At 46.4% G+C, this 26,875-nt stretch overlaps 1 protein-coding gene across 1 annotated transcript in view; it reads right to left on the bottom strand.

Annotated features, from left to right (window-relative positions):
• Positions 1–26,875, bottom strand: part of FRMD4B (FERM domain containing 4B) — a 283,767-nt gene that overhangs the window by 176,389 nt on the left and 80,503 nt on the right. Inside the window, exons 2-3 of the mRNA XM_040359088.1 lie at positions 7,357–7,422; positions 5,524–5,618 (exon numbers count right to left, since the gene is read on the bottom strand). Coding sequence (XP_040215022.1) covers positions 5,524–5,618; positions 7,357–7,422 — 161 coding nt within the window. The remainder of the gene's footprint in view (positions 1–5,523; positions 5,619–7,356; positions 7,423–26,875) is intronic.

The following is a 26,875-nucleotide window of genomic DNA, read 5'->3' as shown; positions in this document are numbered from 1 at the left end:
GACCCGGACCTGACCTCTGGCTTACGTCCCTGGATTGCTGCTGTCTCCAGCCCCTGACCTCTGGCCTGTACCTTTGGACTCGCTACCTTCTCCAGCCCTTGACCTCCTGCCTGCACTCCTGGATCCGCCTTCAGTCCTTGCCCTTTGCACGTGCTCTGTGTGTACCTGAACTGTTGCTATCTGATCCACAGCTCATCTCCAGTGATCTACTACCAACTAGCCTACTGCCTGGCAATTCCTATCAGGACTTTAGCTTCACTGCTGGTACCGGTGCCTCCTTGCGCCTTCCCCCTCTGTCTCAACTTCAGGGGGCGTATCGCGCCAGGTCGCAAAGGTGAGCCACCCTCAGCTTCTCGGTCCGGGTTAGTACGTACCTGACAAGGGGGTTGTGTCTTTACCCTCCAATCAGCTCTCAGAACTCTTCTCACTGAGCTCTGTAGAGTGTAACTTCAGCTCTCCGTACCTTTTTTTCTGAACTATCAGACAAACTTTATAAATTCAGCACTTTGAACAGATGTTGAGAAGAGAAGACTGCAGATGAACAGATACAACATATGTAGGAGGATTTGTTTAATCTCTGTGCATCACCTGAGGCCAGTGACTTCTGGGTATATGGAAGGGTTTACAACCACTTTAACCCTGTGTCGCCAACTTCCTGTACAACAACTGCCAACAAAAAGTTAAAGTACATGTACACCCTAACAATAAACTCTTATTTTTCCCTTTTTCGACTGTTAAATATACTATTGGAACTTGGAAAAGTTTTGTTATATCTGTCTGATAATCGCAAAAAAATATCTGTTGATCCTGCCAGAAACCTTGTAAGCTTCCTGTGCTGTCTGCCTCTGCTGACTGTTATCAGTTACCATTGCAGCCACTGTGCCCATCATATGCAGCCACTGTGCCCATCATATGCAGCCACTGTGCCTCATCATATGCAACCACTGTGCCCCATAATATGCAGTCACTGTGCCCATCATATGCAGCCACTGTGCCCATCATATGCAGCCACTGTGCCCATCATATGCAGCCACTGTGCCCATCAAATGCCGCCACTGTGCCCCATCAAATGCCATTGTGCCCAATAAATGCAACCACTGTGCACATCATATGCAGCCACTATGCCCATCAAATGCAGCCACTGTGCCCATCAAGTGCAGCCACTGTGCCCTACCATATGCAGCCACTGTGCCCATCAAATGCAGCCACTGTGCCCATCAAATGCAGCCACTGTGCCCATCATATGCAGCCACTGTGCCCATCATATGCAGCCACTGTGCCGACACATGCAGCCACTGTGCCCCATCAAATGCAGCCACTGTGCCCATCATATGCAGCCACTGTGCCCCATCAAATGCAGCCACTGTGCTCATCATATGGAGCCACTGTGCTCATCATATGGAGCCACTGTGCTCATCATATGGAGCCACTGTGCCCATCAAATGCAGCCACTGTGCCCATCATATGCAGCCACTGTGCCCATCAAATGCAGCCACTGTGCCCATCAAATGCAGCCACTGTGCCCATCACATGCAGCCACTGTGCCCATCAAATGGTAGCCACTGTGCCCATTAAATGCAGCCACTGAGCCTAATCAAATGCAGCCACTGTGCCCATCAAATGCAGCCACTGAGCCTAATCAAATGGTAGCCACTGTGCCCATCAAAAGCAGGCACTGAGCCTAATCAAATGGTAGCCACTGTGCCCATCAAATGCAGCCACTGAGCCTAATCAAATGCAGCCACTGTGCCCATCAAATGCAGCCACTGCGCCCATCATATGCAGCCACTGTGCCCCATCATATGCAGCCTCACTGTGACCCATTCTACATATAGGGGGCGGCGTGATAGAGGGGGCGGCACCCGTGCACCTCTAATGGACGGGCCGCCCCTGGTACATACTGTAGATACATCAAAAATGTAATTTAATGGTTTATTAAATAATACCTAGCTGCATTGATGTGTCTTTTACATGTGGCTGTCTCCCCCCCCCCCCCCCCCCCCCCCTTTAAAAGGATGCGTCCTCGGCCATGGCAGATATGATTATTTCCCAAAACCAGGGCGGGACTTGATGCATGGCACCAATCAGAAGTCATTATTACATTGGGCTCATGTGTCGGGTCATTCCAGGACTAGTAGCTCAGCAGCTGTACAGCCACAGATAGCACAGAAGACGGAACAAGAATCGGGGAGAGAATAGAATTATTGAAGAAAACGGTTATTCATTTCCAAGGTCATAGACGGGGGAATTCGTTGTCTCCGCTCAAGAGCTCATCTTCTTCAATATTAGCGAGCAAAATGAAATGGGTCATTCTGTACAGCACGACACTTAGCGAGCAGTTACAGCCTAATTATCTCAAATAAGTTTAATGAATTTCATTCAGGCAGGACACGGAAATGAAACATATGTTAGCATTACGCCTGACGCAGCCACTCAGTCTGAGATCTTGCTTTCATTTAAGAGACGTCTACTGCAATGGCAGAATCCTTCCCTGGGAAAACAGCTGTACAACACCCCCTGATAAAATGAAATAGCTACAATGGTTAACAAGTTTTTATAGAACCCAGACTGAAATGCTACCCCGGGGGTGGCACAACCATCGAAATCGAAGTTCCTGGATTTGTTCACAAATGTCTGACACAAATTAGCCCCCTGCTGCAGCCTCTTACTTTATGACTCGATACAATGCTGCAACAGTGTTTCAGTCTAATCACTGGGGGAGAGGAGACTGTCAGGGGCAGGCTGTCTTAATGAGAGGGCACACCTGGCCACTGTCCATGGGCCCCAGCTGCATGGGGGGCCCCTGCCCTTTCCCCAAAGCGGGTGCAGCAGAAAATTTGGGCAGCCCGGGCTGCCCTTCTACATCCCAGATATCCCCCCAGCACTCTGACCCCTCTACACCCTAGATATCCCCTACCTCCTACCTACTTGATTTATGTTTACCTGCACTGTATCCATTGTAGGGGCCCCAGAGCATTACTTTGCCCAGGGGCCCATGATGCTATTAAGATGGCCCTGGAGACTGTGGAAATACTTTCCCCTACCTGCAGCAGACTAATTACATACTCTCTGTCCAATGAATTTACTTGGCTGGAGCTACAGGATGGCTTCTTATTAATAAAAGGTGAATCCTTTTTTGGAAAACTTGAACCTGTAAAGTTGCTGAAATGTACATTCTGATCTGTGTTCTGTGTAATGCCCTGCAGGGTAAGTATTAGGGTGACCACGTGTCCCGGATTGCCTGGGACAGTCCAACATTTTGCAGGTCTGTCCCGGGCACCTTCATTCCAGGACAATACAGTGTCCCGGAATTAAACTGACACAGCCACCCCCCCCCCAGGCCAATCTGATGCCCCCAAAAAGGCTGCCACATCACCGATTTACTCACTAACAGTACTTGTCCTGGCCGTGTGTCATGGATATGCAATAAAGTCTGGCAGCTTACCTGATCTCCATGTGTTCATTAGAGGCCTGACCCTCCTTCTGGCTGTCTTTTATCACCTTCCTCCCTGTATTGCTCCACCCTAGTCTGCTTTGCTGTTCAACCGTGTTGTTAGCTTTAGTTCCTGTCTGCAATGTGCTACGATTATCTTCCTGTGTACCGTTTTTGGCTCGCCCCTGACTTCTCCTGTTTGCCTGCGCTCCTGACCTTTTGCCAGTCCCTTGGTTTCCCTTGTCTGCCTGTTGCCCTGACCTCTGCTTACCCATCACTACTGCTTGTCCTGCTTGCTGCTTCCCCTCTCTCCCTGCGGAGCGTGACCTAGGGATCCCAGGGGTCGCGACCTGGATCCAGCTGCGGCGAAGGCCATCCTCACCACTAGAGGCTCTGGTGAACACAAAGCTGGGTCTTAGACTCCGCGCCCTGGGCGATCTTGGGTTCACGCTTCCTCTCTAATCGCAGCAGTCGGCCATAGGGTTCACTATCCTGTGGTGCATCCCTGGCCCCAACGGGGTGCACTTGTCACCTGGCCACAGGTGACCTGACACCGTGAATAACTGGAGGAGCACAATCCCTGCCCCCTGCTTGTGATTGGAGAAATCATAAATCCCGCCTCTCGTGTCTAATCACTGTGCTGTGATTCGTTACAGCACAAGCAGATTTTTGGTGAATGGGGGTGTCCCTGAATGGTAGTTTGGAAATGTGGTCACCCTAGTAAGTATAGAGGGGCAGAAAAAATCTTGGAGGCCGCACTGTGTACATTTCTCTTCCTCTCTGCTTCCTACCGATTCCCCAATCATGTTCAAACCTTCAGGAGACTTTCGTTCGATTTAATGCTATACCAAACTTTTTATTTTATTTAATGCTCTCTGTATGTGAGAGACATCATGCAGGGTGTTCTAGCATCACTAGTAAATTGGAACAATGTAGCGCTAATTCTTTATATATTTCTAGCATCACTAGTAGAATGCCGCGTTCACACGGTCGGAAAATCCAAACGTGTGTAGGCTCCATCGGACATTTGCTGTCGGTATTTCCGACAACAAAATTTTGAGAGCTGGTTCTCAAATTTTCCGACACAATTCCGACGCACAAAATTCCACGCATGCTCGGAATCAAGCAGCAGAGCCGCACTGGCTACTGAACTTCATTTTTCTCGGCTCGTTGTACGTTACCGTGTTCTTGACGTTCGGAATTTCCGACAACATTTGTGTGACCATGTGTATGCAAGACAAGTTTGAGCCAACATCCTTCGGAAAAAAAATCCACGGTTTTGTTGTCGAAACATCCGATCGTCTGTACGTGGCACAAGTGTTCTATATTCCAGGATCACCAGTAGGACTGTTCTAGGATCACTTTAAGGTGTAATCCAGGAATACTAGATGTAGCATTCTAGCATTACGGCGTTATAGAAAGCTACTGTATATACTCGAGTATAAGCCAAATTTTCAGCACATTTTTTTGTGCTGAAAATGCCCCCCTCGGCTTATACTCGAGTCACCTTTTTGCACCTGATCTCCGGGATTTGGGGACCCGGTACCGGCCGGCCGTAGGTCCTCTGGACCAAACTTGGCACACATATAGCCCCTCTCTTCCTTTACAAGTGTGCAAAGTCTGTTGTCTGGAAGACCCATGACTGGGGAGCACCGATTTTTCAAACCCGGGCACCCATTCCATAGACTCCCATGTTAAACGGTCATTTCTCCAGTGAATTTGGGAACCCGGTACTGGCCGGTTGTAGGTCCCCTGGACCAGGATCTTGGCACACATGTAGCCCCATTTCTCCTCTACATGTTTCCAAAGTTTGCTGTCTGGAGGACCTACGGCTGAGGAGCACCAATTTTTCAAAGCTGGGCACCCCTTTCATAGACTCCCATGTTAAACGTCAGTCTAATCATGCGCACAGTGAGGCATGGGCACAGTGAGGTGTGGGCACAGTGAGGCATGCACATGGACACATTGAGGCAAAGTGAGGCATGCAGATTGACACCCTAAGCTTATACTTGAGTCAATAAGTCTTCACAGTTTTTTTGTGGTAAAATTATGTGCCTCTGCTTATATACTGGAGTATATGAGGTACTTACGTGTCATCCAAGAATGAGATCCCAAAATACTCCTTCTCTTTCAGATTGAAGTGAGAAGCCACAAGATCCAACAATTCATGGGAGAGGAGTTTCGGCTATGACAAGAAATAAAAGAAATTGTTACCTCTTTGAAAAATGATATTATCTTCTAAAAAAAACACAGTTAAAAAAAAAAAATTGAGTCTTGGTCTCGCCCCCTGACCCCCATCCTGTATGCCCATAGCTCCGTCTAGCTCTTCTCTGAAACTTTCTGGAAGCAGAAGAATCCATACAATATCAACACCCGCCTGACACTCTTTCCTTGCTTTTCTTTAGTGTCAGTAGGCTCAGGAAACAGATGTCCCTCTCAGTCATCACATCTTGTATGAGGGCAGTCTGTATTTTGCCAATGGGTGAGGGTACTCCATTAGGGAAATGTGAGACATTGTAGATTGAAGGGACCGTCTTCCAAAAATTCCTATTCCCTCTAAATTTCACTGCAAGGGGTAGTGGTCAGGACATAATTGCAGATTTTTATTATTCGAATATTTCTCAGTACAACATTGCCCTCTTACACTGGGAAGTATACAAGTTTTAATTCACAGACAGGGCCGCCATCAGGGGGGTACAGGCATTACACCTATAAGGGGCCCGATGGTCCCTAGGGCCCCTTACAGGCCCGGCTGGCCCCCCCTCATGTTTTTTTGCATTACACCTATAAGGGGCCCGATGGTCCCCAGGGCCCCTTACGGGCCGGGCTGGCCCCCGTCCCGTTTTAGATTTTTTTTTTTTTAGATTTTTTGCATTACACCTGTAATGACCCCCAGGGCCCCCCTCCCGCTTATTATCTCCCTTCAGGAGAGAAGAGATTGAGATTACACTTGCCTTTTTTTTGTCAGCACCCCCCCCACTTCCCCGGTTCTCTGCTCCAGGGGGGCCCTGCCTAAAGCTGTGCAAGGGGCCCCAAAATTTGTGATGGCTCCCTGTTCACAGATTTTGGAAAAGAGTCACATTACTATTCCTTGAATCACAATCCCTTGCTTAAAGGTTGCAATGTTGCAATTTGATCACTAGGGGGCAAGAAACAGAGGATATGCTTTGTCCTGCCTGCAGCAGACTGATGATATCATCTAAGACTAGACAAAGTCACTGGCCTGCAGCTCCAGGACGTCTTTTCATGATAAACAATTACTTTTTTTTTTTAAATCATATTGTTGCTGTTGGATAGTAAATATAGTAGAAACATTTTTTTTTGCCAGTAAATACCTTATACAGCCCACTTTCTGGTTCTTGTCTGGTAAAAAGCCTAGGCTTATGACATCATGAACAGCTCTCTCTCTCTCACTCTTGTGAAGTCATAAGAGGGCCAATGAAAGCTGCAGTGCTAGAGGTGTGTCTGTGTAAATCCAGGAAGTGAACAAGCAGCAGCCTCAGGTGCCCACAGTTAAAATGGCTGCAGCCAGACTCAGTGGAGGGAGATTTCTGCAGCATATTTGGCAAGTACAGAATCACAGTATATATAAAATAATATGCAAAGTGATTGAAGGGAAGCTTCAGAATGGCAAATATGTTTTATTACAAATTATGTGAGCAGACTGCAATTCCTCTTTAATCTGAAAGAGATTAGTTCACCAGTGTAGCTCTATCTATAGTATCATTTCTGTCTTTCTTTTTCCCAAAGAACTGATGCCAGAACAGTGATGGGTCCTGCAATCCGGGTGAAGGTATGTTGGGCTTTATGAAGACTTTATACCACATTCACAGACCTCCTGCTTAAGGGGATTTTTCATATCTATCTCAACAGCTACCAGACACGTCTTCTATGGACAGAGAGGAAGACAGAGTAGAACATACCTGTACTAAGAGCTCCAGCTTGCGGTCATCCAGGAGGTGCACCTTGCAATGCCGGCCTTCTGCCATCTGCAAGACAAAGGAATCATTTAAATACCTCTTCTGCTGACATGTAAAGCAATATATCTGATGATGGGTCCTGTATGTAAATAGGTATAAGTTACATCATTATAGCATTATAGAATGCCCTCGAAGAAATGACATTTAAAGCGCAACTAAACCCTCCTACTTTTCGGCCAAGGAAGCTGTCATTTTAGCTTCTGTTTGATCTGCAACCTTCATGGTCAGGGCTTTTTGCGATTCGGCACTGCGTCGCTTTAACTGACAATTGCGCGGTCGTGCGACGTGGCTCCCAAACAAAATTGGCGTCCTTTTTTTCCCACAAATAGAGCTTTCTTTTGGTGGTATTTGATCACCTCTGCGGTTTTTATTTTTTGCGCTATAAACAAAAATAGAGCGACAATTTTGAAAAAAATGCAATATTTTTTACTTTTTGCTATAATAAATATCCCCCAAAAACATATATACATTTTTTTTCCCTCAGTTTAGGCCGATACGTATTCTTCTACCTATTTTTGGTAAAAAAAATCGCAATAAGTGTTTATCGATTGGTTTGCGCAAAATTTATAGCGTTTACAAAATAGGGGATAGTTTTATTGCATTTTTATTAATTATTTTTTTTTACTACTATTGGCGGCGATCAGCGATTTTTTTCGTGACTGCGACATTATGGCGGACACTTTGGACAATTTTGACACATTTTTGGGACCATTGTCATTTTCACAGCAAAAAATGCATTTAAATTGCATTGTTTATTGTGAAAATGACAGTTGCAGTTTGGGAGTTAACCACAAGGGGGCGCTGATGGGGTTATGTGTTCCCTGAAGTGTGTTTACAACTGTAGGGGGGTGTGGCTGTAGGTGCGACGTCATCGATTGTGTCCCCCTATAAATGGGATCACATGATCGATGCTGCCGCCACAGTGAAGAACGGGGAAGCTGTGTTTACACACGTCTCTCTCCGTTCTTCAGCTCCGGGGAGCAATCGGGGGACTCCAGCGACGATCGGGTCCGCTGGTCCCACGGTCCCGGAGCTTCCTGTACTAGTACCCAGCCCGCGACCCACGGCTGGGTACTAGTACAGGATGTACCTGTACGTACATGTGTCCAGCTGTGCCATTCTGCCGACGTATATGTGCAGGAGGCAGTCCTTAAGTGGTTAAGGCAGGGCAAAAGGGGAAGCTGCCCTGGGCCCAGTCATTGTTGTGGGGCCCAAAGCAGCTGCCTCATACTTGCCATTCATCCCAGTTTAAAGGGGTTGTAAAATCAAGTTCAAAGTGCCGTTTTTCGGCAAAAAAAGATGCTAAAAACCGCAAAACGCTGATAAACGCGAATAAAACTCAAAGCAGCTCGCCAGCGTTTTGTAGTGTTGTTTTATCCATTGAAAAAAGAAATAAAAAAAAAGCTAAAAAACGCTACACTGAAAAACGCTGATAAACGCTGGCGAGCTGCTTTGAGTTTTATTAGCGTTTATCTGCGTTTTGCGTTTTTTTATCCATTGAAAAAAAAGCTAAAACACGCTACACTGAAAAACGCTAATAAACGCTATTGCAAAAATGCAAAAAAACTTTGAAAGGCTCCCTGCAAAGCTACTGCCTTTTTTTTTAGCTTCCAGTGTGCATGGAGCCTAACAACCCCTTTAATTTGTTATATTTATTTTGTCTTTTTTACTTTTTATTATCGTAACATTTCTATACTTTAAATGTGGTCTGTAAACCTTGTAAAATAAGCCCCAACTTCCACATACACACACTTTAATGTCACTGGATTTGTGATAACGGTCACTGTCTGGGCACACTTTTGGCAGTTATGGAAGTCATTTTGCATTTTGGGAACTAATTTGAATTCAAATGTCAGATTTAAAAAGGCACAGGCGGCATGCCCTGTAAAATCAGCTAATCTGCTTCTTGGCAGTCCTCCCGGCTTCAGGATGTGAGATGAATTGCTAAAGCCAAACAGCAAGACGGATAAGAAGGCAGTGCAGTGGTCTAGTGGTTAGCATGTCTGCCTTTCAGCACAGTGTTCCTTTGTTTGAATCCCAGGCAAGACTCTATCTGCATGGAGTTTGCATCTTCTCCTTTGGATTGCATGAGTTTCCTCACTTTAAAGGTTTGCTGGTAGTAAATTGGGCCTAGCGTGTCAGATATTGTATCTTAGATTGTAAGCTCCTAGAGGGCAGGGACTGACGTTAAGGTAAAGCCCCGCATAATTAAGTGATATTTAAATGTCAATATTAAAATAATCGAATTCTCTGTGTTGCATATTCATGATAAAATTTTAAATACAGATAGTAAAAATACCCAATTTCCCCTTTATATTAGCTTCCTGTATTACGAAAGGGACAGCATAATTGTAGTGAAGCTCCTTTACTGTCCATGGTTTAAAGGTTCAATTTTTTTTTTAACCGGTTCCCGACCGGCGCACGACTATTTTACATCAACAGAATGGCACGGCTGCGCATATGGGCGTATATATACGCCCCCTTTAAGATGCGAGCCATGTCGCAAGCTCCGTGACCGGACCCGATCGCCGCCGCTGTCCCGCGATCGGGTCACAGAGCTGAAGAACGGGGAGGTGTCAGTGTAAACACAACGGGCCAGATTCACAAAGAGTTACGCCGGCGTACCTTCCGAATCTAAGCCCGTCGTATGTCTAAATGTATTCTCAAACTGAGACACACTTAAACATGCCTAAGATACGACGGCCTGCGCCGTCGTATCTTAGGATGCAATATTTACGCTGGCTGCTAGGTGGTGCTTCCATTGCGGTCGGCGTAGAATATGCTAATGAGTAGTTACGCCGATTCACGAACGTACGCTTGCCCGTCGCAGTAAAGATACGCAGTTTCCGTAAGAGATACGCGGCGTAAAGATAAACATGCCCCCTAGGTGGCGTATCCTATGTTAAGTATGGCCGTCGTTCCCACGTCGAAATTTTGAAATTTAACGTCGTTTGCGTAACTCGTCAGTGAATAGGGCTGGACGTCAATTACGTTCAGGTCGAAACCAATGACGTCTTTGCGACGTCATTTAGCGCAATGCACGTCGGGAAATTTTAGGGACGGCGCATGCGCATTAGGTTCGGCGCGGGAACGTGCCTAATTTAAATGCTCTACGCCCCCTACCCGGCTGATTTGAATTACGCGGGCTTGCGCTGGGGGATTTACGCTACACCGCCGCAACTTTACAGGCAAGTGCTTTGTGAATCAAGCACTTGCCCGTAAAACTTACTTAAAACTTACGCGGCGGCGTAACGTAAATGAGATACGTTACGCCGCCGCAGATCTACGTGAATCTGGCCCAACATCTCCCCGTTCTGCCTAGCTGACACTGTCACTGATCGTGTTTCCTCTCATCGGGAACACAATCAGTGATGTGTCACGGCAAGCCACACCCCCTAACAGTTAGAACACACCCTAGGTCACAATTAACCCCTTCAGTGGCCCCTACAGGTTAACCTCATCACTGCCAGTGTCATTTTTACAGTAATCAGTGCATTTTTATAGCACTGATCGCTGTATAAATGACAATGGTCGCAAAATAGTGTCAAAAGTGTCCGCCATAATGCCGCAGTAACAATAAAAATCGCTGATCGCCACCATTACTAGTAAAAAAAAAAATATATACAAATAAATAAAAATGTCATAAAACTATCCCTTATTTTGTAGACACTATAACTTTTGCGCAAACTGATCAATAAACGCTTATTGCAGATTTTTTTTTACCAAAATGTATAAGAATACGTATCGGCCTAAACTGAGGGAAAAAAAACATTCTTTAAAAAAAAAATTGGGGAAATTTATTATAACAAAAAGTAAAAGATATTGTGTTTTTTTCAAAATGTACGCCATTTTTTTGTTTATAGCGCAAAAAAATAAAAACCGCGAAGGTGATCAAGTACCACCAAAAGAAAGCTCTGTTTGTGGGAAAAAAAGGACGTAAATTTTGCTTAGGTACAACGTCACACAGCGCAATTGTCATTTAAAGCGACGCAGTGCCGAAACGCAAAAAGTGCTCTGGTCAGGAAGGAGGTAAATTCTTCTGGGGCTGAAGATGAGTATTAACCCTTTACTTCCACTTTAACTACAGTGGAGAAAAACGAGGTCGTTGATCTGGCTGTACTGTCAAGCAGGGGTGCCTGGGTCACAAGACTGGCCAAACACAATTATAGATCTTTCAGCGGGTAAAACTGTTCACTTGAGTATTGTAGTATATACTGTGTATGTATTGAGTATTTAACCCTTTGTCTGGTGTTGAGGTTTAGCTTGTTCTACAGATCTAAACATCCCCACTATTGTAGAGAAAGGTTTGGGCTGATAGAAGAGTTCTCCTTTGAAGCTCACACGTCTCGGAGACGGCTCTATTACTCATATGGGGTGCGAAGGCCTGCTGTCAGATCTCACAGCTGAAATCCTGACAAGGTGATGTTTCAGCTCCCATCTGATGAATAGTGATGGCGACTAGACAGTACAGACACCGGAATGCTGTATTGTTACTGGACAGTGATGGGCCTGCGTCTCCCCCATAGACAATATTCAGTCTCTGCACATCACATACTCACTGCATCACCGCAACAAAGAACGTCAGATGTCAGGCCATGGGGAGGAAGACGTCATATTCAAACTACAATGGAAGGAGCCATGGATGCCTCCCAATCCATTAGCCCGACCCCTAATCTACAGTACATACAGGGCGGCGGACGCATTGATTCCAATGTTTGTTTGTTTTTTTGCGAAACACGTGACTAGAGCCTGAAGCTCTAATTGGCTTTAAAAAAGGGTTGGCTTGGGGCGCTGAGTACTACGCCCGGAGCCAACCCAATTGTGTAACAATAGCAAATTATTATTTGCTAATGTCTTCTTGTTTCTCCTCCTGGCCAATCATGAATCGGGTCCTGAGACCTGATTGGCCGGCAGTCCTAAGACCTGATTGGGCGCGAGTCCTAAGTCCTGATTAGCCGGGAGGTGAAGTGACCTCCGTGACTAGGGAGGAGACACAGGGGGGAAGCCGCGACCTGGATGGGGTAAGTGTGGGGCTAGCGGGGGGCCTGGTGTGCGACGGGTGAGCAATGTGGCGATCCAGCAAGGGGGAAAGGGCAGCAGCGATCGAGGGGGGTTTGGTTAGTTGGCTGGGGGGTCATGGGCCACCCCTCCCCCCAAGAAAATTAAGCACTGAGATATTTACTGTACATGCAGCCAGTGACATCAATGGCGCTTGCGTGCCACAAGTGCTGTTCCCTTAGAGCCCTGTACCCTGACTGGTGGCTCCTGTGCACATGGGTGGGAGTGACTTCATTGCAGCTCCGGCCAGTCACAGAGCTGGAGTCCGGGACGGGTGAAGATAAGAGCGCCTGCAGTTTTGACATCTCAGCACTGGAAGAGCTTTATTTTGAGGTAAGTTTAAGTTTAACCTAATGTGCTAGTATACAATGCATACTAGCACATTATGACATTACCTTGCAGGGTAAGAAAAAAAATGTCTAGCGGTTTCTCCAGGAATGCAAGTTTGGGGTATTTTCTTTCACAATCAGACTACTTGGCCCCAAATATGTGCTCATGCAGCTGCGTTCAGAAGCATAAAAAAAAATTAAATTAAAAAACACCCATGCATTCCTGAAAGCATGAAGCCTTAAAGCGTTTTTTACCCCAACGCTTAATATTCCTGATATGTGGCTGCTGTACCATGTACTTATATAAGAAAGTATCCCGTTCTCTTTGTATTGCTTCTTTTATGTGAAATCCCTGGTGTTCCTTCTAGTTCGCTTTCTTTCCTATTAAAACTGACCACACTAAGCAGGAGAACACAACGTGGTCAGTTCTCTAGCTATGCTGGGAACTCAGTGTACGCTCCTCCAATGATCAGACTTGTCCTGACACGCCCCCAGCTACACAGCCATTCACGGGGAAGCTCAGTATACTGCTGCTTCTCCTCCCCCCCCAGCTCTTATGTAGCTGAGAACAGAGGGAATGTGATCATCACTTCTCAACAAGGGAAAAAAAGGTATTTATAATGTTTTTTTTTAATTATATTATACTATATTTTTACTATATTATACAACAATGTTTTGGCTTTCATTTCTATTTTAAACTGAATGGGTGGAATTACAAGGTGACCGTTTACAATCACTTTAAAAAGGGGTTGTAAAGGAATTTTTCTTTCCCTAAATAGCTTCCTTTACCTTAGTGCAGTCCTCCTTCACTTACCTCATCCTTCCATTTTGCTTTTAAATGTCCTTATTTCTTCTGAGAAATCCTCACTTCCTGTTCTTCTGTCTGTAACTCCACACAGTAATGCAAGGCTTTCTCCCTAGTGTGGAGTGTCGTGCTCGCCCCCTCCCTTGGACTACGGGAGAGGCAGGATGCTCTCTACTTTGCAGATAGAGAAAGGAGCTGTGTGTTAGTGGGCGTCCTGACTCTCCTGTAGTCCAAGGGAGGGGGCGAGCACAACACTCCACACCAGGGAGAAAGCCTTGCATTACTGTGTGGAGTTACAGACAGAAGAACAGGAAGTGAGGATTTCTCAGAAGAAATAAGGACATTTAAAAGCAAAATGGAAGGATGAGGTAAGTGAAGGAGGACGGCACTAAGGTAAAGGAAGCTATTTAGGAAAACAAATTGTACCTTTACAACCCCTTTAACCATGTAAGGACCGCCTCCTGCACATTTACGTTGGCAGAATGTCACGGCTGGGCACATGTACGTATAGGTACGTCCTGTGCTAGTACCCAGCCATGGGTCGCGGGCACGCGCCCGCGACCTGGTCCGAAGCTCCGTGACCGCGGGACCCGCGGACCTGATCGCCGCTGGAGTCCCGCGATCGGTCCCCGGAGCTGAAGAACGGGGAGAGCTGTATGTAAACACAGCTTCCCCGTTCTTCACTGTGGCGGCGGCATTGATCGATGACGTCACACCTACAGCCACACCCCCCTACAGATGTAAACACACATGAGGTCACACATAACCCCTTCAGCGCCCCCTTGTGGTTAACTCCCAAACTGCAATTGTCATTTTCACAGTAAACAATGCATTTTAAATGCATTTTTTGCTGTGAAAATGACAATGGTCCCAAAAATGTGTCAAAATTGGCCGAAGTGTCCGCCATAATGTCGCAGTCACGAAAAAAATCGCTGATCGCCACCATTATTAATAAAAAAAAATATTAATAAAAATGCAATAAAACTATCCCCTATTTTGTAAACGCTATAAATTTTGCGCAAACCAACCGATAAACGCTTATTGCGTTTTTTTTTTACCAAAAATAGGTAGAAGAATACGTATCGGCCTAAACTGAGGAAAAAAAACGTTTTTTTTATATATTTTTGGGGGATATTTATTATAGCAAAAAGTAAAAAATATTGCATTTTTTTCAAAATTGTCGCTCTATTTTTGTTTATAGCGCAAAAAATAAAAACCGCAGAGGTGATCAAATACCACCAAAAGAAAGCTCTATTTGTGGGGAAAAAAAGGACGCCAATTTTGTTTGGGAGCCACGTCCGCGAAATTGTCTGTTAAAGCGACGCAGTGCCGAATCGCAAAACCTGGCCGGGTCCTTTAGCTGCATTTTGGTCCGGGTCTTAAATGGTTAAGCAGAATCAGAATTTTGGTTGCAATTAGGCTTTAAAAACTAGTAATGGACAACGGAGTCCTTCTGGAGCAAGAACCAAAAAATGGCGATTGAATGACATGGAGGGTTTGTTGCGCTGCGGTTCTTATCGGTCAGTCTGCTGGTTTTACCCGGAGATCAGATGTAGAAATACTTCTGTAAGAAGATGTTGTACTTCTAGGAAGATCCTTCATCTTGTCCACCTTCATCCCTCCGCAGCCCTCGGAAAAGGCCGTCTCCGTCCACAGAGTACAATTACACATCTCCAGGCAGCCCGCAGTGTTCAGATGTCAAGACCGGCCTTGTAGCGGTGTCATAGACATCAGTTATTAACATCGATCGCCTGTCACATCCGACAATTCATTACCGTCACTCACCCATCCACCATATTTTCGGTTATTAACCGTTTGCCATCTGTAAGCCCAGGGGCCCCATAATCTTCTATTGCCCGGGGGCCCTATGAGTTTTCAGTCCACCCCTGGGCTATAGTTAAAAAAATATATATATTAAAAGCAGCAGCTGCTGACTTTTAATAAATAGACACTTACCTGTCCAAGGTGCCTGCGGTGTCGGCAGTGGGGCAGTTTATCGTCCACGAGAACGTCTTTCTCGGTGTGTGATAGGGGATTATCGTGCGTTAAACGAAGGCCGTGCAGGCGTGGTGTGGTGGGCTAGATGGAGTTGTTGAATTTAAAGGGTCGACGACGTGCAGCAGAAAAACGTTCTTGTGGACGCGCTTGCGCATGCACAGTACACTAGGTTGGAGAATTTGATAAGTTGGAACTTTTGACAGAACGCCGCCGACTGCAGTTGCATGACACAGCGGGAGATCAAAGGTACATGAGGCTGCAAATGGGCACAGTGAGGCTGCAGATGGGCACTGATGAGACAGGTGGGCACAGTGAGGCTACAGATGGGCACAGTGAGGCTGCAGATGGGCACTGATGAAACTAGTGGGCACAGTGAGACTGCTGATGGGCACAGTGAGTCTGCAGATGGGCACTGATGAAACAAGTGGGCACAGTGAGGCTACAGATGGGCACTGATGAGACAGGTGGGCACAGTGAGGCTACAGATGGGCACAGTGAGGCTACAGATGGGCACTGATGAAACAAGTGGGCACAGTGAGGCTACAGATGGGCACTGAGGAGACAGGTGGGCACAGTGAGGCTACAGATGGGCACAGTGAGGCTGCAGATGGGCACAGTGAGGCTGCAGATGGGCACTGATGAAACAAGTGGGCACAGTGAGGCTGCAGATGGGCACTGATGAGACAGGTGGTCACAGTGAGGCTGCAGATGGGCACAGTGAGACTGCAGATGGGCACAGTGAGGCTGCAAATGGGCACAGTGAGGCTGCAAATGGGCACAGTGAGGCTGCAAATGGGCATTGTTGACTCTTTTTTCCACTTACAGTAGCTGCTGCATTTCCCACCCTAGGCTTATACTCAAGTCAATATGTTTTCCCAGTTTTGTGTGGTAAAATGAGGTGCCTCGGCTTATATTCGGGTCGGCTTATACTCGAGTATATACAGTATTTGAATTGAACAGAAAGTAATAAATGGGGATTCTGCCCCAGGTAGAAGATCTTATAAACGTGTCCTTGGTCTATAATCCTTTATAAAAGGAGGTTTTCATCTTTCTATAATGATGGGCTCTGCGGGGAGGCGGGCAGCCGGCGCTATGAATGTCTCCGGGAGGGTCATTCGCTCTTCTTGGTAATCCTCCAGCAGACTTGGCACCATTCCTCTCACCCCAGGAGCTCATTAACAAGTCCCGGTAAAGACTCTTTGATCGGAACCCTCGCTGGAAGCTGCCGCCTGCCAAAATCCATCTCATTGACTAGCAAACAATAGCCGCCTAATAAAACAGGTGACACGGTAAATAAACTCGCCACTCCACAAGAGAGATTAAAGAGCCTGTCCTTGTGTATTTCGCTAACACACGCGCGCTAATGTCAGGTGGTAACGTACCTTGTCATAGGGCGGCCTAATGGGCACAGGAGCAAAATATAAACATGCAGCATTTTTTCCTGACGCAACGCACCGTAAACCATGGCAGTGTGTTTCCATACATTGTGGTGTGTATGGGTTGCATTACACGTTGTGTGTTAATGTGCATTCCAGTATGGTGCTTCGTTTAAATACATAGGGCCAGATTCTCGTAGACTGGCGTATCTATACGGCGGCGTAACGTATCTGATTTACGTTACGCCGCCGCAAGTTTTTCAGGCAAGTGCTTTATTCACAAAGCACTTGCCTGTAAAGTTGCGGCGGCGTAGCGTAAATCACGCGGCGGAATTCAAATTCGGCGGGTAGGGGGCGTGTATCATCTAAATGAAGTGCATCCCCGTGCCAAACGAACTGCGCATGCGCCGTCCCTAAAATATCCCAGTGTGCATTGCTCAAAATGACGTCGCAAGGACTTCATTGGTTTCGACGTGAACGTAAATTACGTCCAGCCCCATTCACGGACGACTTACGCAAACGACGTAACTTTTTCAAATTTCGACGTGGGAACGACGGCCATACTTAACATTGTTGCGCCGCACTTAGGCCACCATATAGCAGGGGCAACATTACGCCGGGAAAAGCCTAACGTAAACATCGTAACTTTACTGCGTCGGCCGCGCGTACGTTTTCGGGAATTTGCGTATCTAGCTAATTTGCATACTCGACGCGGAAATCGACGGAAGCGCCACCTAGCGAGCAAAAAAAAATTGCAGTTACGATCCGACGGCGTAAGAGACTTACGCCTGTCAGATCAAATGGATATCTATGCGTAACTGATTCTAAGAATCAGTCGCATAGATACGACGGGCCATATTAGGACTTACGACGGCGTACATGGCGCTGCGCTGTCGTAAGTCCTTTAAGAATCTGGGCCCAAGCATGCATTGCAGTTGAAAGTAGGGTTGTCCCGATACCACTTTTTTAGGACCGAGTACAAGTACCGATACTTTTTTTCAAGTAGTCGCCGATACCGAATACCGATACTTTTTTTAAATGTGTCCCCAAATGCAGCCATGTCCCCCCCATATGCAGCCATGTCCCCCACATATGCAGCCATGTCCCTCTAGCCATGTCCCTCACATATGCAGCCATGTCCCTCTAGCCATGTCCCTCACATATGCAGCCATGTCCCTCTAGCCATGTCCCTCACATATGCAGCCATGTCCCTCTAGCCATGTCCCTCACATATGCAGCCATGTCCCTCACATATGCAGCAATGTCCCTCTAGCCATGTCCCTCACATATGCAGCCATGTCCCTCACATATGCAGCCATGTCCCTCACATATGCAGCAATGTCCCTCTAGCCATGTCCCTCACATATGCAGCAATGTCCCTCTAGCCATGTCCCTCTATGCGGCGGCACGATGCGGCAGGAGCGGCGGGGGGGGGGAAAGGGGGGGGAAGTATTCTATTTAGGTATCGGGGGTATTTGCGCGAGTACGAGTACTCCCGCAAATACTCGGTATCGGTCCCGATACCGATACTGGTATCGGTATCTGGACAACCCTAGTTGAAAGCGTGCTATTTTGCATGCATTACCGCAACACATCACAAGGAAACGTGCACAACGCTCACTGCACCTCCGGAGCGGAGGGCCTGGTATGGATTTAGGGGGACCCCATGCCGTTTTTTTTTTCACAATTTCTTTTTTGCCGACAATTATTTTTTTACAACCCCGCTGACAGCTGATGACTCATCGGTTGTTAAGGACGCACGGCTGGCCTCCTGGCCCATTCCTTAGCAACCAGCTATATACAGTGTTCTTAACCACCTAAGGACCCCTTCACGCCAATATACGTCGGCAGAATGGCACGGCTGGGCACATCCACGTACCTGTACGTGCCACCGGCGTGTGCACATGACCCGGCCCCAAGCTCCGCGGCCGCGGGACCCGCGGATCCGATCGCCGCTGGAGTCCCGCGATCGGTCCCCCGAGCTGAAGAACAAGGAGAGGTGTGTGTAAACACAGCTTCTCTGTTCTTCACTGTGGCGCTGTCATTGATCGTGTGTTCCCTAATATAGGGAAAGGCGATCAATGATGTCACACGTCCAGCCCCGCCCCCCCTACAGTTAGAAACACATATGAGGTCACACTTAACCCCTTCAGCGCCCCCTAGTGGTTAACTCCCAAACTGCAATTGTCATTTTCACAGTAATCAGTGCATTTTTATAGCATTTTTTGCTGTGAAAATGACAATGGTCCCAAAAATGTGTCAAAATTGTCCGATGTGTCCGCCATAATGTCGCAGTCACGAAAAAAAATCGCTGATCGCCGCCATTAGTAGTAAAAAAAAAATATTAATAAAAATGCAATAAAACTATCCCCTATTTTGTAAACACTATGGGGCAGATCCACAAAGATCTGCACCGGCGTAGCGTATCTAAGATACGCTATGCCGCCGTAACTTACTTGGCTTTGGTTTGAATCCTCAACGAATTTGCGGCGTAAGTTACGGCGGCGTAGTGTATCTCTCGCGGCGTAAGGGCGCGGAATTCAAATGCGGCGGGTAGGGGGCGTGTTTCATTTAAATGAAGCGCGTCCCTGCGCCGAACGAACTGCGCATGCGCGTCCCTAAAATTTCCTGCCGTGCATTGCGCTAAATGACGTCGCAAGGACGTCATTGGTTTTGACATGAACGTAAATGGCGTCCAGCCCCATTCACGGATGACTTACGCAAACGACCTAAAAATTTTAAAATTAGACGCGGGAACGACGGCCATACTTAATGCGTACGCCACCATATAGCAGCTTTAACTATACGCCGGAAAAAGCTGGACTTTCATTCTAGGACAGAAAGTGTGTTACTGGCAGGATCACCAGGTGAAAATAAAGAGAAAAGCGACATGAAAAACGCATGCAGCCTCTATATACTAAGGTGCAATATGTGACATTTTCATTGTTGAGTTTGGATACAATGTAAGCAAAATCCTGACACCCAGAAACAACGGGGTGTACGAAGGATCTAAAAAAATATACTCACCGCCCGGTTTGACGCAGAGTCGTGGAAAGCGCGGTCAGACTGCGGCTCATAGCAGAGGACGCCGCTGTAATAAGCACTTGCCTATAAATACTGCACAGTGGAAGTAGAAGACGCGGAGTGAACTCCGTCTCCTTCCGTTACCAGGCAGTCTGAAGGAAATGACATCCGTCTCTCCTTGTCAGATTACAGGGCTGGAAACAAAAGCTTTGTACACTGCGCACAATGGAAGTGTATAGAGTTACATGTGGGAGACGGCCGGTGTGCGCTCTGTATATGGAGACTGCAGGGACTTCTAATCCATAATTGCTGCATTCGCTGCCAAATGATTTTTCAATTCTGTTGAGCCAGTCTTGTGATCCAGACTCCGCTGGTCTCAGGCCTACTTGTACATTATTCTTCATTTTAAAGCTGAGCTCCAGCCTTGGCTTTAGTCTTCCACAATTGTACTTGCACTCTTCTAAAATCAATTAAATTGCACACTGTGAGCTTCTCACAATGTGCATTAGAAGCTGCAGCAAATCAGATAGAACCCACTTAATTTCATGGCAGGTGGACATCTAGCATTCTAGCTCTTTCCTCTGCAGTCTGACTGTCATACCGAGGAACACCCAGGAAAAGATCATCCAGTGTCCAGGGCAAAGATGCCAAATTGTACCCCCTCCTGTGCAAGCTTATGAGGAGGAGGAGGGAGAGAAAGCACAGCCTGCACCTCCTCCCGACTCTCTCCTCCTCTCTTTGCCGCTTCCAGCGGTGAGCTGACAGAAGTAGTGATGCCGCTGTTAATATTCCTGTCAGTTGTATAGTAGAAGGAACTTGCGACACCCCAATACACTAAGCCCCAGGGGCAGCCGCCCACCCCTTGTCCTGGCCCTGCACCCACTCACCCTTGCCCTGCACCCACTCACCCTTGCCCTGCACCCACTCCCCTTGGCCCTGCACCCACTCCCCCTGGCCCTGCACCTACTCCCCCTGGCCCTGCACCCACTCCCCCTGGCCCTGCACCTACTCCCCCTGGCCCTGCACCCACTCCTCCTGGCCCTGCACCTACTCCTCCTGGCCCTGCACCCACTCCTCCTGGCCCTGCACCCACTCCTCCTGGCCCTGCACCTACTCCCTCTGGCCCTGCACCCACTCCTCCTGGCCCTGCACCCACTCCCCCTGGCCCTGCACCTACTCCTCCTGGCCCTGCACCTACTCCTCCTGGCCCTGCACCCACTCCCCCTGGCCCTGCACCTACTCCCCCTGGCCCTGCACCCACTCCTCCTGGCCCTGCACTCACTCCCACTGGCCCTGCACCCACTCCCCCTGGCCCTGCTCCCACTCCTCCTGGCCCTGCACCCACTCCTCCTGGCCCTGCACCTACTCCTCCTGGCCCTGCACCCACTCCCCCTGGCCCTTCACCTACTCCTCCTGGCCCTGCACCCACTCCCCCTGGCCCTGCACCCACTCTCCCTGGCTCTGTACCTACTCCTCCTGGCCCTGCACCCACTCCCCCTGGCCCTGCACCCACTCCTCCTGGCCCTGCACCCACTCCTCCTGGCCCTGCACCCACTCCCCCTGGCCCTGCACCTACTCCCCCTGGCCCTGCACCCACTCCTCCTGGCCCTGCACCTACTCCCTCTGGCCCTGCACCCACTCCTCCTGGCCCTGCACCCACTCCTCCTGGCCCTGCACCTACTCCTCCTGGCCCTGCACCCACTCCTCCTGGCCCTGCACCCACTCCCCCTGGCCCTGCACCTACTCCCCCTGGCCCTGCTCCCACTCCCCCTGGCCCTGCTCCCACTCCTCTTGGCCCTGCACCACTTCTCCAGACTGGCATCCGTCCATCAAGACATTTTGATATTTGCATGACTCCTCCCAAGAAACCAACCCACTAGTTACATCACGGCTGAGGGCTTTTGAGAGGACTAAAAATGTTTTTTGAGCTGCGCATATCTGCTATGTAAAAAACTCATTGGTGAAATAAATAGGTAAATAAAGTGCTATTTTGTGCAATAAAGAATCCTAAAATCCATAAAATGCTGTGATATGTGCAATAAATAACTCTACAAACTCAAACACAATTTAGCATACTGACATCACCCTGTGCGGCACAGATTCCCCTTGCTGATATTGCACCAAAGCCCCCAAATCAGGGCTCCTAAAAAAATGATGAAAAATAATAAAAAAATAAAATTGTAAAAAATAATACAAAAATAATAAAAATAATAACTACTGACACTGTCTACTTCCCTACTGACACAATCTACTGAAACAAAATTACATTTATTTATAAGAGTGTGTGTATACATATATATATATATATATATATATATATATATATACACACATACATACATACATATACCATATCTTTCTATATATACATACACATACATACATGCACACACACGCACTCACGCACGCACGCACGCACGCACGCACGCATATGTGTGTTTCAATTTTTGGATGCACACCCCAATGCAATAGGCTGCACACACCTATGTGTACTAATATATACGATTTTTTTTTTTATAAATATAACCAATGAAACTATACCTTTCAAAGTGCATATGCAATAAAAAAAAGTGCCCCCAGTGCTCAATATGTGTAACATACAAATATAACAAACAGTTCACTAAAGTGTCTAAAGAGCGATCTTCCAAGTGCTGCCACCACACTTCTCCACCAGGGGTCGCCCTCACCAATGAATAAATAATCCACTGTCACCTTTTGTTAAATCCCCCTCCGGAATGTCATAGGAACGTCATATGTGATATGTAGACGTTATAAGCTTTAATATTAAACACCCCAAAAGTATTAAGAGTAATGCACTCACAATGCAGGGTGCCCTCCTGGCACCAACCTCTATACCTCTATAGCAGTGTTCCTCAACTCCAGTCCTCAAGGCGCACCAACAGGTCATGTTTTCAGGATTTCCCTCAGATGAAAACGGCTGTGGTAATTACTAATGCCGCGTACACACGACCGTTTTTCATGTCATGGAAAAAAACAACGTTTTTCTCGACGCGATTCCTGTCAAGCCTGCCTTGCATTCACAGGTTCGTGAAAAAAAAATGCTCAAGCAAAGCGTGGTGACGTACAACACGTATGACGGCACTATAAAGGGGAAGTTCCATTCGATTGGTGACACCCTTCGGGCTGATTATGCAAATTGACCTTCTCATAACTTGCTTCTGAGCATGCACGTTTCCCCCCCCCCCCCCCGGCATTAAAGCCTTTACATGACCGTTTTTCATGACGTGAAAAACAACGAGAAAAATTGAGCATGTTCTAAACTTTTAATGCCCATTTTTCACGTCGAGAAAAATTCTCTGGAGCCCACACACGATCGTTTTTCTTGTACAAAAGAGTTTTATTGAAAAAACACATCAACAATCAAAAAAAAAGAGAATACAAAAGAAAAAAAAGGCAGTGGAGGACACACCATAAGCTTATCAAATATCAGAAAAGATAGTCCGTAAACCTGAGGTTAGTCCCGCTCCTAGGGATCCGAAAGCGAATCCAGAAGGCCGGCTATAAAATGTCCTCAACTCAAGTGGCCTGCTAGAGTGACCTAATGCTGGCTTAGGTAACATTCCGGTTATCACACCGGGGTAAATGTAAAACTTAAAAGCACAGTTGTTATACAATACACAACCTTACAAAAAAAATATATGTATATAAAAAAAAAAAAAAAAAATTAGAAATATATACATATATATATAAAAATAAATGATGTGACAAAAATAAAAAATAAAATATATAAATATAAACATATATATATATATATACATACATATACATATATATATATATATATATATATATATACATACATACATACATATAAAATTCAAGCAGGCACATAACAGAGGAAATCAGTATTCCAATTTGTAAAAGAAAAAATGCATCCTGTGTCCAAGGCCAGCAGGACCAAGCCTGAGGGCCCGAGCCACAAAGAAAGAAAGGGAGGATGAAAAGAAAGAAAGCCAGCTAGAAAAGTAGCATGAACAAGTAGCGATGAAGGGAAAGAGGAATAGAAATAGAAAAGAACAGCAAGAAGAAAGTAAAAAGAATAAAAGAAGATAGAAGAAAAAAAAAGGAGGAAGGAAAGGGGTCCACGGGGTGGGGGGAACGGAGGCTCATCAAAGAGAAAGTAGTGCTGGGTCAAACCGTGAAGGGTGCGTTTTTAATGACCAATTTAAAAAATGGCATTTTTCTCGTCATGAAAAACAGTCGTGTGTACGCGGCATATCGACGTGAAAAATGGGCATTAAAAATTTAGAACATGCTCTATTTTTTCTCGTCGTTTTTCACGTCGTGAAAAACAGTCGTGCGTAGGCTTTAACCACTTAAGGACCCCTTCACGCCGATATACGTCGGCAGAATGGTACCTGTACGTTGCCCTTTAAGCCCAGCCGTGGGGTCGCGCGCGCCGCCGGCACGTGCACATGACCCGGTCCGAAGATCCGTGGACCCGATCGCCGCTGGAGTCCCACGATCGGTCCCTGGAGCTGAAGAACGGGGAGAGCTGTGTGTAAACACAGCTTCCCTGTTCTTCACTGTGGCGCTGTCATTGATCGTGTGATCCCTTATATAGGGAAACACAATCAATGACGTGACACCTACAGCCACACCCCCCTACAGTTAGAAACACAGATGAGGTCACACTTAACCCCTTCAGCGCTCCCTTGTGGTTAACTCCCAAACTGCAATTGTCATTTTCACAGTAAACAGTGCATTTTTATGCATTTTTTGCTGTGAAAATGACAATGGTCCCAAAAATGTGTCAAAATTGTCCGAAGTGTCCACGAAAAAAAACGCTGATCACCGCCATTAGAAGTAAAAAAAAAAATATTAATAAAAATGCAATAAAACTATCCCCTATTTTGTAAACGCTATAAATGTTGTGCAAACCAATCGAAAAAACGCTTATTGCGATTTTCTTTACCAAAAATAGGTAGAAGAATACATATCGGCCTAAACTGAGGAAAAAAAAAAGTTTTTTATATATATTTTTGGGGGATATTTATTATAGCAAAAAGTAAAAAAATATTGATTTTTTTTCAAAATTGTCGCTCTATTTTTGTTTATAGCGCAAAAAATAAAAACCGCAGAGGTGATCAAATACCACCAAGAGAAAGCTCTATTTTTGGGGAAAAAAAGGACGCCAATTTTGTTTGGGAGCCACGTCCCATGACCGCACAATTGTCAGTTAAAGCGACGCAGCTGCCTAAAGGTCCGGGTCTTAAGTGGTTAACAAGGGGGAAAAAAATGTCTATGCTCAGAAGCAAGTTACGAGAAGGGATTATTTGCATAATCATCCCAAAAGGTGTCGCCAATCGAATGGAACTTCCCCTTTATAGTGCCGTCGTACGTGTTGTACTTCACCGCGCTTTGCTCGACCATTTTTTTTTCACGATCGTGTGTATGCAAGGCAGGCTTGACAAGAATCACGTCGAGAAAAACGTTGTTTTTTCCATGACATTAAAAACGGTCGTGTGTGCGCGGTATAAGTGAGTTACAGCAATGTAGAAGTGTAAATCCGGCATCAAACTTTTTTTTAAGTTCAGAGAAATGGAAAACTTTTCTTCGGCTGACGTTTAGAAATCGCACCACCGATGCTAATTTAGGAAAGTTTATATTTTCTTCTAATTGCCACTGAAAATGTTATCGGAAGAAACACTTTGTAATATGAAGGAACAATCAATGCGATGATTTCCGGTCAAGGGAACGCTGATTGTTTAATGCGCTCGTTTTTACTGGCGGACTCCGGGAATAACTAATCTGCTGTTTAGAACAATACAGGGAGATTGCTCCCCTCCTCGGCACAGATCGGTGACACGGAGCTTCGCGTTGTTTGGATTGAAACGTCTGTTAGAGTTTGGCAATGACTCCTGCAAAGGAAATGAGCGCTAATATTTCGGGATAGGCGGTTTTTGTGACAAACACGGGAGTTTGAGGAAAATTGTGTGCCAAGTGTTCTATAATCCGCTTGACTTTTCAGTTGTTAATGGGGAACATCGCTTAAAAAAACAATGAGACAAGTATAATGAACCTCCGCCAATCCTATTCTGTGGAGGCCGTCCTCTGTAATATTATTGAGGCTGCAACTTCCTACCAAAGTGTCACAACTCCTTCTCCTGAGAGAGAAACACCTTCCCAAAATGCTGCTTAACCACTAATGGACCGGAAGGATTTACCCCCTTAACGACCAGACCATTTTTTGCTATACGGCACTGTATCGCTTTAACTGACAATTGCGCGGTTGTGCAATGCTGTACCCAACCAAAGTTCACGTCCTTATTTTCCCACAAATAGAGTGTTCTTTTGGTGGTATTTTACCACCTCTACTTTTTTTTGCACTATAAACAAAGAAAGAGCGACAATTTTGAAAAAAAAAATGTTTACTTTTTGCTATAATAATTATCCATAAAACTAAAAATTATTTCTTCATCAGTTTAGGCCAATATGTATTCTTCTTCATATTTTCGGTAAAAAAAAAGCTTATATTGATTGGTTTGTGCAAAGGTTATAGGCCCGGATTCACGTAGAGCGGTGCATCTTTATACCGGCGTAGCACATCTCATATGCGCTACAATGACGTAAATCAGTGAGGCAAGAACAGTATTCACAAAGCACCCGCTCCCAACGTTGCGCCGGCGTAACGTAAATTGGCCGGCGTAAGCCTGCCTAATTCAAAGTAGGAAGGAAGTGGACGTGATCCATTTAAATGAACCGTGACCCCATGCAAATGAATGGCCGAACGAACGGCGCATGCGCCGTCCCGTGGGCGCTTCCCAGTACGCATGCTCAGCATCACGTCGGACCTAACGCCTAAGATACGTTGAATCACTGAACGTAACCTACGCCCAGCCCTATTCACG

Source organism: Rana temporaria, chromosome 7, assembly GCF_905171775.1.
Source record: "Rana temporaria chromosome 7, aRanTem1.1, whole genome shotgun sequence".
Lineage (NCBI taxonomy): Eukaryota > Metazoa > Chordata > Amphibia > Anura > Ranidae > Rana > Rana temporaria.
Note: the sequence above shows the minus strand (reverse complement) of the source record. Positions and strands in the feature narration are given on the sequence as shown.